At 38.0% G+C, this 16,222-nt stretch overlaps 1 protein-coding gene across 1 annotated transcript in view; it reads left to right on the plus strand.

Moving 5' to 3' along the window:
• The window catches only part of atad2b (ATPase family AAA domain containing 2B), a 184,747-nt gene that overhangs the window by 13,770 nt on the left and 154,755 nt on the right, over window positions 1–16,222 (plus strand). Inside the window, 12 exon segments of the mRNA XM_055149307.1 lie at window positions 337–463; window positions 1,180–1,326; window positions 2,611–2,686; window positions 3,714–3,815; window positions 6,348–6,459; window positions 6,808–6,923; window positions 7,528–7,702; window positions 8,779–8,867; window positions 10,293–10,452; window positions 13,803–13,893; window positions 14,099–14,410; window positions 15,372–15,516. Coding sequence (XP_055005282.1) covers window positions 337–463; window positions 1,180–1,326; window positions 2,611–2,686; window positions 3,714–3,815; window positions 6,348–6,459; window positions 6,808–6,923; window positions 7,528–7,702; window positions 8,779–8,867; window positions 10,293–10,452; window positions 13,803–13,893; window positions 14,099–14,410; window positions 15,372–15,516 — 1,652 coding nt within the window.

The following is a 16,222-nucleotide window of genomic DNA, read 5'->3' on the forward strand; positions in this document are numbered from 1 at the left end:
CTCCTGGTCAAGCCCTTCCGTCAAATTTTAGGACCCTTTGTGGCCCACGAGTCAAAAAGTTTGCCCACTCCTGTTCTAGGCGAAACAATAACATTTCCATGTAGACAAGCAGGTGGTGGACCGTCCATTAGATTCTTAATAAACTTATTTGTTCATTATATGATGTTATTGATTTAGGAAATGTTACACCCATGTTTTGTTACTGTGTTCAGAATTTACAACCAATTTGGTTAATTGACTCCGTCTTCTATCTCATGACCTGGAAGTCAGATTTTCAGCCCTTGATTTGCAGCTAATGAAACCAGTTTAACTGAAATGCATTATTTTGATTTTCAGGAAAATATGGACATGTATTCTCGTGTGAAACGCAGGAAGTCGATGCGGCGGAGTACGTATGTGCCCGCTCATCACAAATCCATGAGCAAAGCAAATCAAGAAGAAGAGGATGACGATGGTACTGAAGGTACACTCAAGACATATATTGTACAATAGAGACTTTTAAAGGGCCCATATTACACTATTTTCTGTTTCCTTATCACAAACATATGTGGAGTTGTTTTGTTTTATTCACACATGTTTACACACACACACACACACACACACACACACACACACACACACACACACACACACACTGCAGATTTAAGCTGAGTTCTTCTCTCTGAGAACTGAAAACACTCTAGTTGCGTCTAGTGATGTCATGTGATGATACGGAAAGTGCTCCATTGTGTTTTTAAACTCATACACCATCACTAGAATCATTTGGATGATTTCAGCCCTAGCTTTTACTAGAAGTAGAAGATAGTTGTTAACTTGAAAACTTCCGTTTCATGACATCATAGGTGTTTTGAGCACATGAGTAACCCTTAATTATTTTTCTTTCTACATCTCCAAAGTTCAAGTGCTCTGTTCCACCTTGTGATTTTCAGTTTTCAGTTAACAGCTACCTTTTACCTTAAGTTCAGCAGAGATTTGCAAATCCAGAGCTGAAATTATCCAAATGATTCTAGTGAAAGTGCATGGAGTTTAAAAAAACAATGGAGCACTTCCTGTATTATTATTGTTAATAATAATTCCTGTATTATGATGTCTTTTACTCTGTACACAGTGAAAAGTCAACACTATTTCATTTCAGTTTGGCCTATTCAGTGCTGTAATACTGCTGTTTATGGGTTTTAGAGTCTCAAGAGGAAGAGGAGGAAGATGCAGAGGATGATGATGAAGATGATGAAGGAGATGAAGCAGAAGAAGCTGGAGAGGAAAACGACCGACCGTACAATTTAAGGCAACGCAAGACTGTGCAGCGATATCAGGCACCACCCATCGGTAACTATATATAAAAGTGTCAAAACTAGATACTCATTAGGTATTGATACTAAAAAAGTCCCATTCACAAGACAGAACTGAAGCTTTCCTGAATGTGTTTAGCTTGATCTTGAGCTGTATCAGACCAAGTATAAGAGCAAATAAACTAGTATACACAGTATACACACATGGGCCAATATGGAACCTACTTGACCACTGAGGGATTACACACATATAAAACCACATGGGAATAGAAAAGAAAGTACTATTAATGTGAAAATGATATTCTGTGGTGCTTTTTATTATCATCTTGGTAATGGAACTGGTATTGAGTATCAAGTCTACTCTACTAGTATGGAAATCGAAATTGAAATTTTAGTATCTTGACAACACTAGTCTACATACAACATACCATAGCATTTACTCCAATTTTAAATACAAACATATGGAAGCTTCAGCCTTGTTTTTCAGTTTAGGTTCATCCCTTGTTTAGTCTATATTTTAGTACTATTTTAGAAACTGTTAGCCTAGATATTGTTTGGTTAAATCCTAGAAGCAATTGGAAAGCCAGTTATGAAAAGTTTAAAAACCGCTGACTACAAAAAAGGTACTACAATCAAAATCTTACATACACTCCCTTTTAGGTTTTGTCAGTGTTCATCATATTGTTGTCTATCACCTGCTTGTCTCATGGTGATGTTTTTGCTTTGTTAAGAATATTCCACTGTATGGCATTAAAGTAATCCATCTTGCATTGATTTAATTATCAGTGTTTTATTGCACAGAAATGCCCTGAAAAGCATGCATTTGAACTTTGAGTGGGCTTGCCTGTACATAGATCTGAACTGTAAGTTGGTTTGGTGATGTCATGTACTTATTTATATGGAGATGGAGAAGTTTAATGCTATATTGTGGACTATCTCAAAGAAGATAAACCTTTAAAGATGCACGGTGTAACTTACCTGGTACAGGGTCTGTCAAATGCTTTTCTTGAGATGTTATTGCTTTGGCTTGAATATTCCACAGTATAGCATTAAACCTTTCCGTCTTCTTGGACCAAACCAATCTGTGGAGAGGCTACCCTGCTCAGTCAGAATGGCTGTTTTTTTTGAGCGATAAAACCACCTGTAACTGAATAAATGTAAAGTAGGGCTGTTATAATGTCATACTGTGGAACATTCCAGGTAGAGCAATGGCATATCTATAGAAATAAGTAGGGACGGATACCCTATGAAAAAGTTACACAGTGCAATTTGAAGTTTAGAGTATAGTATAATATATATATTTTTCTCTTTGATTCCACAGTGCCTGCCAACCGCAAACAAAGCAATCCTTCACTTTTTGATACTCACCGATCTGCAGCAAGAATAAGCCATATAAGGTTAGTTTGACTTCTATAAAATTTATTTTATTTCAGTTGACATTACAACATCTGGTAGGCCTGTGTGTTATGACGAGATGGAGAGACATGATACACAAAATTGAGAGATTTATGCATGTGTGAGTAACCTGTATTCTCCAGCACTCTTTGAACTTGCATTGTTCTCTGCTGTACATTTTCATCTGTCAGACCAGTTTCTGTTTGTTTTATTGTTTTAGTATAAAGTATTACACGTGAAATATCTAAAATGTAAAACAATAATCCACAAGTATAAGAGCACATAGACTAGTGTACGCCCATGGACTACTATGGAACCTACCTGGACCACTGAGGATTACACACATGTAAGACCACGTGGGAATATAAAAGTGGTGAAAATTGTGAAAATCACATTCAATTGGCTAAATAAAGAGTATTTTTTATTATGATTGTGGTACATGAATCAGTATTGAGTATCGAGTGTATTACTTAGTATCAAAATAGTTTGAAATTTTAGTATCGTGGCAACACTACGTTTAATAGAAAATTGTTATATGAGGTTATTGGAGATTTCCTGCACTGTCAGGAAATCTCTCTGTCAGAGCTGTAGTGCTGTGTGTGTCGGCACTTTTTGTAGATTTTATAATGTAGTTTTAAAGGTCCTGAATTACACAGAAATGATTCTTGTGAACTTTAAATTATGTTATAATGTTGTTCCCTTCTCAAAATCAGACCTGGAGTTGTTTTGTTTTATTCACACATGTTTGAGTAATCTTTTATTAGTCTGTCTACATCTCCAAATCTTAAAATGCTCTGTTCCACCTTGTGATGTTATCAAGTGATAGTTTTGAAGTTAGCACCTTCCTTTTATCATTTGTTCAGTAGAGATTAGCAACACTTGTCCTAATAGAAAAGGGTTATATGGGGTTATGGGAGATTTTCCTGCCTTGACAGAGTGTGAGTGTGTGTGTGTGTATCTGTATGTGTGTGTGCTTGTGTGCGCGTGCTGCTTATGTCCCACTGAGTCTGTTTCTCACACCTTCGTCAGAGTGAAGAAACACGCCATTCACAGTAGTGACACCACGTCTTCATCAGACGAAGAGCGCTTCGAGAGGAGGAAGAGCAAGAGCATGACTCGAGCCCGGAACAGGTGACAGCTGAGTTTTTCTTTTTCTTTTTCTTTCTTTCTCTTTCCCTCTAACGCTTTCTCTCTTTCTCTCTCTCTCTGTATCTCTCTTTCTTTTAGTTTTTTTCTATTTATTTTGGCTCTGCTGTGTGGGAATTAGGCCTGTCACAATAAGAAATTTTGAATCACGATATATCACTACAGGGAAAAAACATGATTAACAATAATATTAAAACTAATACAAAGCAAGAAAATCCCAGTAAAACTATTTTTAAATAGATATCATTATCATTAAAAGGCATGAGCTGTAACAAATGAATAGCAGAATGGCGCAATAATTATCCACAGAAGTCACTTATTTAACCATCTACAGGTCAAATATTACCGTATTCTAACAAATATGTGGCCATTATTGCAAAGGAAAAGTCCCCACAATATATACTGAGCCGCACTGATACTGCTCCAGCTTTCATATATTGAATGATAAGTAGTCCATATTGTAATTATGGTGGCACGCCTGGTGGGAATGAAACAATAGGTTGCCTTCACGTGACATCACAATATTAAGCTTGACATAATATATACAGATAATAATGTAACGAAAAACGATGATATTGAAACTACTTTATAATGCAGAATAATCCAAGTAAACCATTGTTTTAACTGACAGTTTCATTAAAAGGCCTGAGCTACAACAAATAAATAGCAGAATGAAAAATAATTAGCCACGGAAGTGATTTATTCAACCCTCTACAGCTCAGATCTTTCCGCTTTACAACTAAAATAACAAAAATCTCCCCATTATTGCCAGAAATATCATTCAATAGATGAAACCTGGAACAGCATATTACAGTCGATATAGTAAATATTGTGACAGGCCTACACAAAATTCTATAATCCCTGTAGTTTAAAGATGCACTATGTATCTGTTGTGGTGGGTCTGCCTGTCCTGATATCTGCATGGAGATCTTTGCCTGGAATTTTCCACAATATGTAGGGGTGGAACGATATCCAAGTCTCACGATACGATATCATCACGGTTTGAACCTCACTGTACGATATTTATTGTGATATCGTGGGAAAGCTCACAATATGGTGGGGAGGCTCACGATGAGAACTGTAACAATATCCAAATCTCTCAGTACGATATTTATTGCAATATTTTGTCTAGGTGAACAAAACTGTGAATATGCTACTTTTTCCTCTTAAAATGCCTTGACAAGATTTAATCCGAAGAACTAAAACTTAAAAGTGCGCTAGAACTGTTATTTCTTTTTGTAGTCTACACTGAAATGGAGCAAAGGATCATGGTCTATGTAGTTCCCTCTGTCTTTTTTTTTTTAAGCTACTGCTGCACCATAACTTGTAATTCGATATATTGTGATGGTCCACGATATTATTGTGAGAACTTTGATGATACGATATTTCGGTTATTGTTACATCTCTAACAATATGGCATTAAGTTAAGTTATTTGCACCTTTATAGATAAGTAAAATTTTGTTTTATGTGGCAGACGCTCCACCAGAAAAAGTAACGTAGTGTAGCTTTAATATTGGGCTGGAGGACCGGTCAGAGTTCTGTGGGGGAATCTGCTGTTTAAATGTCAGATTGCAGATTTATTGCCATGATTTGTGGTTAATATCTCTGTAATTACGGTAATTATCCACATGAAGGAAAAAACGGTCATTAAGTTCGAGATCTTATCTGTGAGCACAATTAAACAAAAGTCAGATTTGTTTTTTCATATTAGCTTGAAAAGGTTGTGCCATTATTCAACCCAAAAGATGTGATTGTCGTCAGTTGAAAGCACTTTAAGCCAGAAGAGATAACAGAAATAAGTCTCACATTGAATGATCATAACTTAAAGGTGCACTGCGAAGCTTTTCTGAGGGTCCGCTACGTACTATGGTGGTGATATTGTTTTGCCTAGAATATTCCATGATATGACATTAAACATATCCATCTAACATTTATTCATTTGCAGGTGTTTCTATTGATCAAAAATACAATATCTCCTTCTGTGAATAGGGGCCACAGATCTGAATTAGAATGTGTTTCTTGTGATAGATGGGTTTAATCAAGATTGTAGAACATTCTAGACAAAGCAATAACATTTCCATGGAGACAAACAGGTTTTGGACCCTCCACTAGAAATGTTACGCACTGCACCTTTTATATTTCTTTCAAAAGCAGTGAAACTTCTATAGTGTTATATAGGCCTTGCCCTCCATCTGAAGCCATTGTACAGCATTGTTGAAATATAACTTTTCTTTTTTCTTTTTTTTTTTTTTTACAATGCCCTTTGTCGTATTTCAAAAGATTAATGTTAGGAACTTTCACCTCATGCACAGCCAAACCAAGGACGCCTCCAGCTCTGTCCTTGGCTCCATCTCTTTTTGATACATCTATACAAGTCCTGCTTATCTGTGTATAAAACCCAAAGAATCGAAGGACAGGCGGATTTTACCTTTTGTTATACTTATGTTGAATAAATCTCCTGATACTTGCTCTTTAATCCATAAGTAAGTTGATCATTTTGACCCCTTGTTTCTCAGATGTTTGCCCATGAATCTGACGGCAGAGGATTTGGCCAGCGGAGTCCTCCGAGATCGAGCCAAGGTTGGGGCAAGTTTGGCTGATGTGGACCCCATGAACCTTGACACCACGGTAAGTTTATAATGTATAATGTAGTTTTAAAGCTCCTATATTATGCAGAATTGACTCATCTTATAATGTTTTTACCTCCTAAAACAGATCTGGAGTTGTGTTTTGTTTCATTCACACATGTTTGAGTAATCCTTTATTATTAGTCTGTCTGCAGCTCCAAAGCTCTAAATGCTGTATTCCAACTTGCCAGTTACCAGTTTCCAAGTTAATAGCTCCCTTTAGTTCAGTAAAGAGTGGGCAATTCCAGGACTGAAATCATCCAAATGATTCTGGGTGGATCAGAAAATGGTGTAATATGGGCTCTTTAATTTTTGATTGGTTTGATTTTTTTATGTTTTATGTTTCTAGGTGAAGTTTGACAGTGTGGGCGGTCTCAGGGATCATATTCAGTCACTAAAGGAGATGGTGGTGTTCCCGTTGCTTTACCCAGAAGTTTTTGAGAAGTTCAAAATCCAGCCGCCCAGGTGAGACTGAAGCTACACACTGAGTTTTATACTGAGAAAAAGGGCTTGGTACGACATATGAAGCCTTCCATAATCGTGATATCAATGTTGGTATTAATATATTCTTTATTCTTTGTTCTTTTCACTACCAATACTTGCTCAAATTACTTTCAATACCAGCTTTTTTATCTTGGTATCTACAGATTTTTTTAAACAGTTCTAAGTCAAAGTTGCTTTTGCATTACCTATTGACTTTCCGATGGTAGTTTATATTTTTGCCAGTATCAGTCACCTATAGTTGTATGCAAATGACAATCTTGTAATTTCCCACTATAGCATTAAATGTATCCATTTAGCATTTACTCAATAATGTAAATTTTTATTGACAAACAAACTTGCATTCTTACTGTGAGTGGGCTCGCATCTCCCCAGATCTGACATGTAACCCTATGGCCCTGTGGCATCACCTGCTCTTTCTGTAGAGATAAATAAGTGTAATGCCGTACTGTGGAACATTACAGGCAACGGCTCCATGGAAATAAGATGATGACTGAGACTCCACCAAAAGTTACACAGTTCCTTTTTAATACCTTAGTGACTGAGACATCTGCTCTTCTTTCCTCAGAGGCTGTTTGTTCTACGGCCCCCCTGGAACAGGAAAGACCCTGGTGGCTCGAGCTCTGGCCAATGAGTGTTGCCAGGGTGACCGGAAGGTTTCTTTTTTCATGAGGAAAGGAGCAGACTGTCTCAGCAAGTGGGTTGGCGAGTCTGAGCGTCAACTACGGCTTCTGTTTGATCAGGTGAGAACATTTGGAAACACTTAAAAAGATTAACATGGAAAGGTCCTGGATTAGGCTAAATGGACTAAATTGTCCTTTTTGAATTTATAATGTTGTTGGACTGCACAATAAATCACAAAACTGATTCAATGTTGGATAAGTTTATTTTAATCAGTGTGTAAACATGTGTTTTCTGAAAACTAAACTTTGTTTTAATTTGACAAACTAAGCTGAGGCTACAGTTTGTTTGCCAAGTCAAGTCATTTTATTTATATTGCACATTTAAAATCGTAACAAGTTGCAAGTGCTTTACAACAAGAAATATCACATAATAAAACCATAAAACAAATATCTAATAGTACATGAAAAAGTAGCTGTTTTTATTATAGATTGTATTATTACATGAATTATGGTATGTAATGTAAATCAAATACAGTAGCTGTAATGTTTCTCCTTAAAAAGTTTCATTAGTTAATGTAATCTTGCAAATCCTATCAAACTTCAACTCTCAAAATATCCTTTTATAGATCTATGAAGCTCCTTAATGCTTTCATGTACACCCACCAGATCAATTTTGATCAGCAGCCATATTTAAAGATCTTATATTATGGAAAATTGAGTCTTGTGAGCTTTAAGTCATGTTATAATGTTGTTACCTCTTCAAAAACAAACCTGGAGTTGTGTTTTGTTTCATTCACACATGTTTGAGTAATCCATTATTAGTCTCAGGGACTCAAAATGCTCTGTTCCACCTTATGATGTCATGTAGTGGTAGTTTTCAAGTTAACAGCTTTTACCTTTAGTTCAGTAAAGATTGGAGTTTAGAAACACAGTGAAGCACTTCCTGTATTACCACATGACATCACAGACAGAGTGGAACAGAGTGTTTTCTGTTTAAGAGAAGAGCTCAGCCTAAATCTGCAGCATTTGTGTGTTAAACATGTGAATGAAACAAAACGCAGCTCTAGGTGTGTCTGTGATGAGGAAACTACATTATAACAGAGATCAGACAATGGCGTGATATGGGCCCTTTAAGAACCATGTGTTATGAGAGTGACAATACATGTTTGTTATAATTATTACTTTTGTTTGAACAGGCGTATCTGATGAGGCCGTCAATTATCTTTTTTGATGAAATTGATGGTTTGGCCCCAGTGCGTTCGAGCAGACAAGATCAGATACACAGGTAAGATTGTCTCTGTTTCTACTGTGGAATTTACATGAATGTAGAGGGTAACGCTTTTATTAATAAAGCATTAAAGTGTATATTTGGTGCTGTAATACCTGTTGTAAATATAAGTTATAGTTTTACACCAACTGAGAAGCAATTTGTGAAAAATATGTTGAAAATTACAGGAAGTAGAGCACAAATAAACCTTTTGTGATACTTGCCTTTCAAATTGAATGTGGTAACAGAAGAGGGAAAAAACATGCATTGTTATTGAGCATTCCCTATAGAAGGTTATGTTTTGTATAAAAGTGTATGTTTACTTGCTCTCTGCAATCCTTCAGTTCTTCTGTTAGTAAGATATAAGTTGCAATCACTTTTCTAGCCACTGGGGGGTGCTGCTCCACTGATTTCTAAATGGTGGTACCAGTTAGTTTGATTGCTTTGCATATACAGTACATTGATATTTATGTATTCGTCAGCTACTAGTGCTTATCCTTTTAGAACTCATCAAGGCACATGCATTATTCATATTAGGCTTAAGGTTAGAATTAGTATTTTATGTAAAAACTGAAAGTTCTATTGTACTTCGCATTTGTTTATTCGGTAGTCTTTTCACAATAAAAAATTAAAAGCGATGCACAGCTACAGAAAATGCCATGATACATTTTAATATTGAAACTGATTGACACAATAACCCCAAAGCACGAGAGTCACAATAGACCCTTCTATAAGTGTATCTAGGATTAAGCATGGGTCGATACCGATATCTGATATTTGACCTAATGCTGTGGCTGACCAATATTTGGCAATACTCAAGATTTAGTGAACAGATTAAGTGACAATGCATGTTAAAGGTTCTATGTTATGCAAAATTGACTCTTGGGAGCTTGTGAGAATGTTGTTACATCATCAAAAACATATTTGGAGTTGTGTTTCATTCACACATGTTTGAGTAACCCCGTATCATTGGTCTGTCTACTGCTCCAAAGCTCAAAATGCTCTGTTCCACCTTGTGATGACTTGACGTGTTTTTTTTTTTTTTTTTTAAAGTTAACATCTACCTTTTACATACATAGTTCAGTAGTGATTGGCAATACCAGGACTGCAATGATCCAAATGATTCGAGTGAAGGTGTATGAAGTTTAAAAACACAATGGAGCACTTCCTCTATTATCACATCATGAGGTGGATTAGCATTTGTGTGTTAAACATGTGAATGAAACTAAACACAACTCCAGTTCTGTTTTTGATGAAGAAACAACATTAGAACATAGGTCATCATTATGGCAGAAAATAATGTCTATTTTCCATCTGTAGTCCTTGGCAGTAATGATCCAGACAGTATCCATTCAAACGGGATTTTAACTCAATTGTGATTTCATCTTTTTACATTAACATTATTTTCAAGTGCGTACATGTAATCGTGTTCTGTCTGGTCAGTTCTATAGTGTCCACACTGCTGGCTCTGATGGATGGGCTGGACAGCAGAGGGGAGATAGTCGTCATTGGTGCTACAAACAGACTTGACTCTATCGACCCAGCGCTCAGGAGGCCCGGACGCTTTGACCGAGAATTTCTCTTTAACTTGCCGGACAAGAAGGTAACGGCACAGATACGGACACAACTGTCACACTATGTCAAGGTCTGTGTAAATAAATGTCTTTTTTGGATGTAAAAGTCTGAACTAAGATACACTACTACATGTTTTGAAATTCGCACGTACTTGATTTTAGGTTACGCTCATAAGCTGAGTCTCATTTCTCTTTCCTAGCGTCCTTCTCCTTGATTCCTCTCCTCAATATTCCATTTTTCAGCTGTCAATCAAATGTGTCATATTAAGCGATGTCCCAAAGAAAACCACAGAAGGAAGGAGGAAACGTGAGAAAGGCTTCAAGAGCAGACATCAACGAAAAGAATCAAACTTTAATGGTCTCAGTGTGGAGTTTAGATCCTCTCTCCTCGCTGTGTCTCCTCTGTGGGACTTCCTCACCCATTTCCTGCAGAAACAAGGAGAGGAATCAAGGAGAAGGAAGCGAGGAAAGAGAAATGAGACATAGCCATAGACTGTATATAGGATACAAATGAACATGGTTAACCTTCTAGCCTCATTGTTCCATATAGGAAGTGAGCATGGGGGCACTTCTGGCTCCATCGACGCTGGTTCCAATTGACTTTACATTGAAAAACTGTCACCTCTGTCTGCAGTGAGCCTCATTATTTTGGTATTAAAATGGCCGTATTAACCTGCTCTACATTATCCTGGGGTTTTTATTTTGCTATTTTGTCCATAAATAAATTCCTAATATGGAACTGACTCCAGATTTACTCCTATAACCACAGCCTGGAGCCAAATGCTATGACGTCACATTCCCTTAGTCCACTTCTTTATACAGTCTGTGCTTGATACTCAATACCAGTTTTGATTCCACAAGGAGAATAAATTCATGGAATATATGAAAGAATAAAACTAGACCCGACTACACCAGACCGCACCACCCACTCCATGTATCCGTAGGTGGTTTCTAAACTAAGTCCAGCTGTTTTAGTTTTATTCTTTGCTGTATTTCATTTGTGAATGTCTCAAAAATTACATCAACCAAATAGTCCATAGAATGTGGTTTTTAAAGTGGACATATTCTGATTTTGTCTGTTTTTCTTGGCAATAGTGGGGATTCCTTGCCATTTTTCTGCAATAATGTCAGATTTGAGCAGTAGAGTATACCATAGATAACTATTAAGAATGGCTAATTATCAATTAATTCTGCCATTTTTTGGTTGCAGCTCAGGCTTTTTAATGTTACTGTCTATTTAAAAATGGTTTACTGGGATTATCCTGCTTTGTGTCAGTGGCATAAAGTATTTTTTAATATTGTTGTATATTGGAATATTTCTCTGTAACTTCAAAATATGTTACCATGACAAACCTAGATACATTTAATCCAAGCTGATCCAATTGTATCATTATATTATGTCAGTGATCAACTTGTGTTGTTCTAACTGAGAGGTCTACATCAAATTTTGTGGCAGTAAAAGCTTGTGGTTTGGAGCACAGTTCAAACTTTGTAGAAATTGAACATTTGTGTTTGTGTTAAAGATGGAGCTGTTATTGCTTTGAATTTGAATGAATGAATAACAGCCTTTCTTGTCAATTTCTTCACATGTACTGGACATACAAAGGAATCGAAATTGGACCTGTCACCCCGTCCGCACATTAAAAACACACAATTCAAAATGACATGGGGAGAGTAGACATGGACTGAACTGGAAGACATGGAGCAGATAGGAATAACAATGCAGCATGACATGAGGATTTGCCTGGGAATGTTGCACTTTTTGGTATTAAAATTGTTTATCTTCATGGCAGCAAGAAGGTGACATTGGCAAGTTAGAGGACATATGTTGAGAAATGTAATGGGAATGCGTGGCAGGTGGCAGAAAAGTTACACGGAAGTATGTCTTGTTTATGCTCATGACATTAAAGCTACCATCTGTATGTTGATTTTATTTTCAGTAGATGGCTGATGTGAAGCCTGCACTGTCTCGTTTATGTTCATGAAATTAATATTGAAATAAATGTTGTTAATTGTTTAGGAGTTACAAAGATGATACATTAGCAAACTCTGTCAAAAAGATGTTAAGAAACTCGAGAAAAAATACAAAATGGATTTAAACACTGCATTTTAAGGAGTCTGCGATCAGTCCGAGCGTTCATGGTCCTGTTTAGGTGTTTGATTTTCAACAAAAAGGTGAGATTAACTGATAAACTGTTGGCTAAAGCGATCTAGTTGGTTACTGTAATGTTGAGACTGACTTGTGTAACAGCACAAAATATCTCACCTATTGTAGATCCAACTGAATCCACTCCACTCTTTCTGGTTAGATTGAGTTAAGATGAAACTCAGATTAAAGTCTAACAAGCTTCAAACAGAGCAGTGCTTACAGCTGGAATCTTACCCCCAGGGAATGTTGATAACATGAGGCTCAAAATATCAATACAACTAAATGTGAAATCATGAAATCATTCAGTATGAGATTGCCACATTCTTCCTCTTGCCACATTAACCACCCCTGCATCCATCCACCACTAGAAATAAAAACAAAAGACTTAAATGTGAATATAATGTATAGCACGGAGAGATACTGCTGCTGCTTCTTCTGCTTTTATGGTGGGAGTAAATGTCTGCTGAACTTCAGAGTTTCAGTGGCTTCCGTGGCGTCTGTCCTCTCAGTGGGAACTCTGGTAATGAAAGTCTAATCAGTATACAACTGCTGCCCAACAGACCCAGCTGTGAAGTCTGACTACCACACTGTCTGTTACATGTGTACACTGTGGAGGCCGAGTGTGAGCGGCAAATATGAGACTGAGGAGGAGGAAGGAGAGGAGGTGGAAGAGGAGAGAGGAGAAGGAGGAGGGAGAAGGGAGGATACTGGAGAGAGAGACTTCTTTTGTGGACTGTTCAAAGTGGAGTCCTGTAGTGATGGTGAAATGAATAGAAATGCTTGCAGGGCGTTTAATATGAGTGCTCTCCATGTTGTATTTCTGTGCAGTTATTATAGTTTAAATCTGTCCACTTTATTAACATAGTTATTAGTTCCCATTCCCGTCCATACATTTTCTTCCTGTGTGGGGGCAGCTGTCTAAAGCACGGACTCCCGGACTCCCAGACTCCAGGGGTCCTGGTCTTCCCCTGGACCTCTTCCCTGTGGGACATGAACACCTCTCCAGGAGACGTCTCAGCTGCTCCTCTTTAAGTGGAGGAGCAGTGGCTCTACTTTAAGCTCCTCTTGTGTGACTGAGCTCCTCACCCTCTATCTGCTTGTATCCGCATATATAAAAACACATAAATGCTTCCAATATACATTTTCTGAACATAGTGTCTTTGCTGGTTATATCTGCCTTTCTTTTTCTCCTGTTGATGATGTTTTATATTTTTATTTTTGTCTTTTTAGGCCCGAAAGCACATTTTGCAGATCCACACGAGGGACTGGAATCCCAAACTATCTGAGCCATTTGTAGATGAACTTGCTGAAAAATGTGTGGGTAAGATCATGAACACCAGAAAGCATTTGATGTTGTGTTTTCTCTCTCTCTCTCTCTCTCTCTCTCTCTCTCTCTCTCTCTCTAAAGAGTAACACAATTCACAATTTCCTTTGTAGATGTAACTGACATTTCAATAATCTGAAAACTGTAGAGATAATAATCAGATTCTGGTCTGCATGTAAACATATCCATTATCATCTTCTAGGCTACTGTGGGGCAGACATTAAAGCACTTTGCACCGAGGCCGCCCTGGTGGCCTTAAGGCGCCGTTACCCTCAGATCTACGGCAGCAGCGTCAAACTGCAGCTGGACGTCTCCTCCATCGTGCTGGCCTCTGGAGACTTCAGCAGAGCCATGAGGAACATCGTCCCGGCCTCACAGAGAGCTCTGGCCCCAGCAGGACGAGCCCTCTCTCCAGCACTGCGCCCCCTGCTGGCAAACTCCTTCTCTCTGGTGCTTAAAGCTCTGCTTCGAGTCTTCCCCCATGCTCAGTCTTCTGACAGGGACAACACACACGGTAGGGAGCTGGAGTTCAGTTCAGTTTATTTGCCATTTGCAGTATAAAAAACACATTGGAAAAAGTGGTTTGAGAAGCCTGGAGTGTACAGCATTCACACACACACACACTTTCACACAGACAAAACATAATATGAAAACACAGACTTTTTAGTACCGATACCTGTTTTTTCTGTTTCAATACTGATGTCGATTCTTTGGCTTTAAGTAACTGCTGATTTTTAATACTTCTGACAACCCTAATGATAGCAAATTTTTAAGTACAATAATCCAGTGATAATAAGACTCTAACGCCTCTGACACAAAAACCCCAAAGTTGAATTATCCCATTAACTTACCCCTTTTCTAAATGGCCAGGACTGTAATTAAAAAGATGTACAATAAATCTCAGAGTGAAACACACAATTAAAAACAAAGATAATGATTCAACCCATGGATAGTTCCAATACTTCTGCACATACTATAATACAATTTTAATGAGGCTCTATCCACCCACTTGTGTTGTTTATGTCCTGCTGTTCTGAGGGAGTAACAGCTGGATTTAAAAACGCAGTGAATTTTCAGAAGGAGCAGATTACTTTAATTTCATATATTAACCCAGAAGTGTATAAACTGTGTAGGGCTGTCATGATAAATACTGTAAGTCAAAGGTGCTCTGTGTATCTTGTCTGTCATCTGCTTGTCTCCATGGAGATGTGCCTAGAAAGTTCCACATTATGGTCATAAACATAAGAATCTCCGCGGAGACTTGCAAGCTAAATTACAGGTTAGATTTGTTGAGAGGTAACACCGCTCACACTACGAATGCATGTTTTTAAAGATATTTTTAAGCAATAAATAACACCTGTAGATGAATAAATGCAAGTCAGATTTGTTTAAAACCAAAGCATTAACATCTCCATGGAAACAAACAGGAAGAGTTACACAGTGCACCTTTAAGCTCTGTTCTTATTTTCCTCCAGGCGTTGACAATCATCTTCTTGAAGAGGACTTGTACAGCGATGAAGACAATGATGAAGGCTCCACTTCCATCTATGACCTCCAGGTGGCTCCCAACAGCCCCCTCTCCCCCTCTGCAGCGCACAGACCCTTTCTACACTTCTCCAAGTAGGTTTACTAGTATGTTCAGTTAAACAAACAGACCTGGAGTTGTGTTGTTGTTTCTGTCACACGTTTAACACATGAACCCCGCAGATTTAAACAAAACACAACTCCGGGTGTGTTTTTCAGGAGCTAACGACATTCTAACATGACTTAAATCTCACTTGTCAGTTTTGTGTAAGAGATACAGAGAGAGACGCAGAGAGAGAGAGAGAGAGAGAGAGACGCAGAGAGAGAGAGAGAGAGACGCAGAGAGAGAGAGAGAGACGCAGAGAGAGAGAGAGAGACGCAGAGAGAGAGAGAGACGAGAGAGAGAGACGCAGAGAGAGAGAGACGCAGAGAGAGAGAGACGCAGAGAGAGAGAGAGACGCAGAGAGAGACGCAGAGAGAGAGAGAGAGACGCAGAGAGAGAGAGAGACGCAGAGAGAGACGCAGAGAGAGACGCAGAGAGAGACGCAGAGAGAGACGCAGAGAGAGACGCAGAGAGAGACGCAGAGAGAGAGAGACAAGGAGAGAGAGACAAGGAGAGAGAGACAAGGAGAGAGAGACAAGGAGAGAGAGACAAGGAGAGAGAGACAAGGAGAGAGACAGAGATCATACTTTATTGATCCCAAAGGAAATTCATTTTTATAAATTATATATGACCTTTTTAAAGTTTTCACTCCAAATACTACCCTTTAAAATATCTGGCTTTTGTAGAACTAAACTCTGA

The sequence above is a fragment of the Boleophthalmus pectinirostris genome, unplaced genomic scaffold (assembly GCF_026225935.1).
Source record: "Boleophthalmus pectinirostris isolate CB_2022bp ecotype Guang Dong unplaced genomic scaffold, ASM2622593v1 HiC_scaffold_13, whole genome shotgun sequence".
Lineage (NCBI taxonomy): Eukaryota > Metazoa > Chordata > Actinopteri > Gobiiformes > Gobiidae > Boleophthalmus > Boleophthalmus pectinirostris.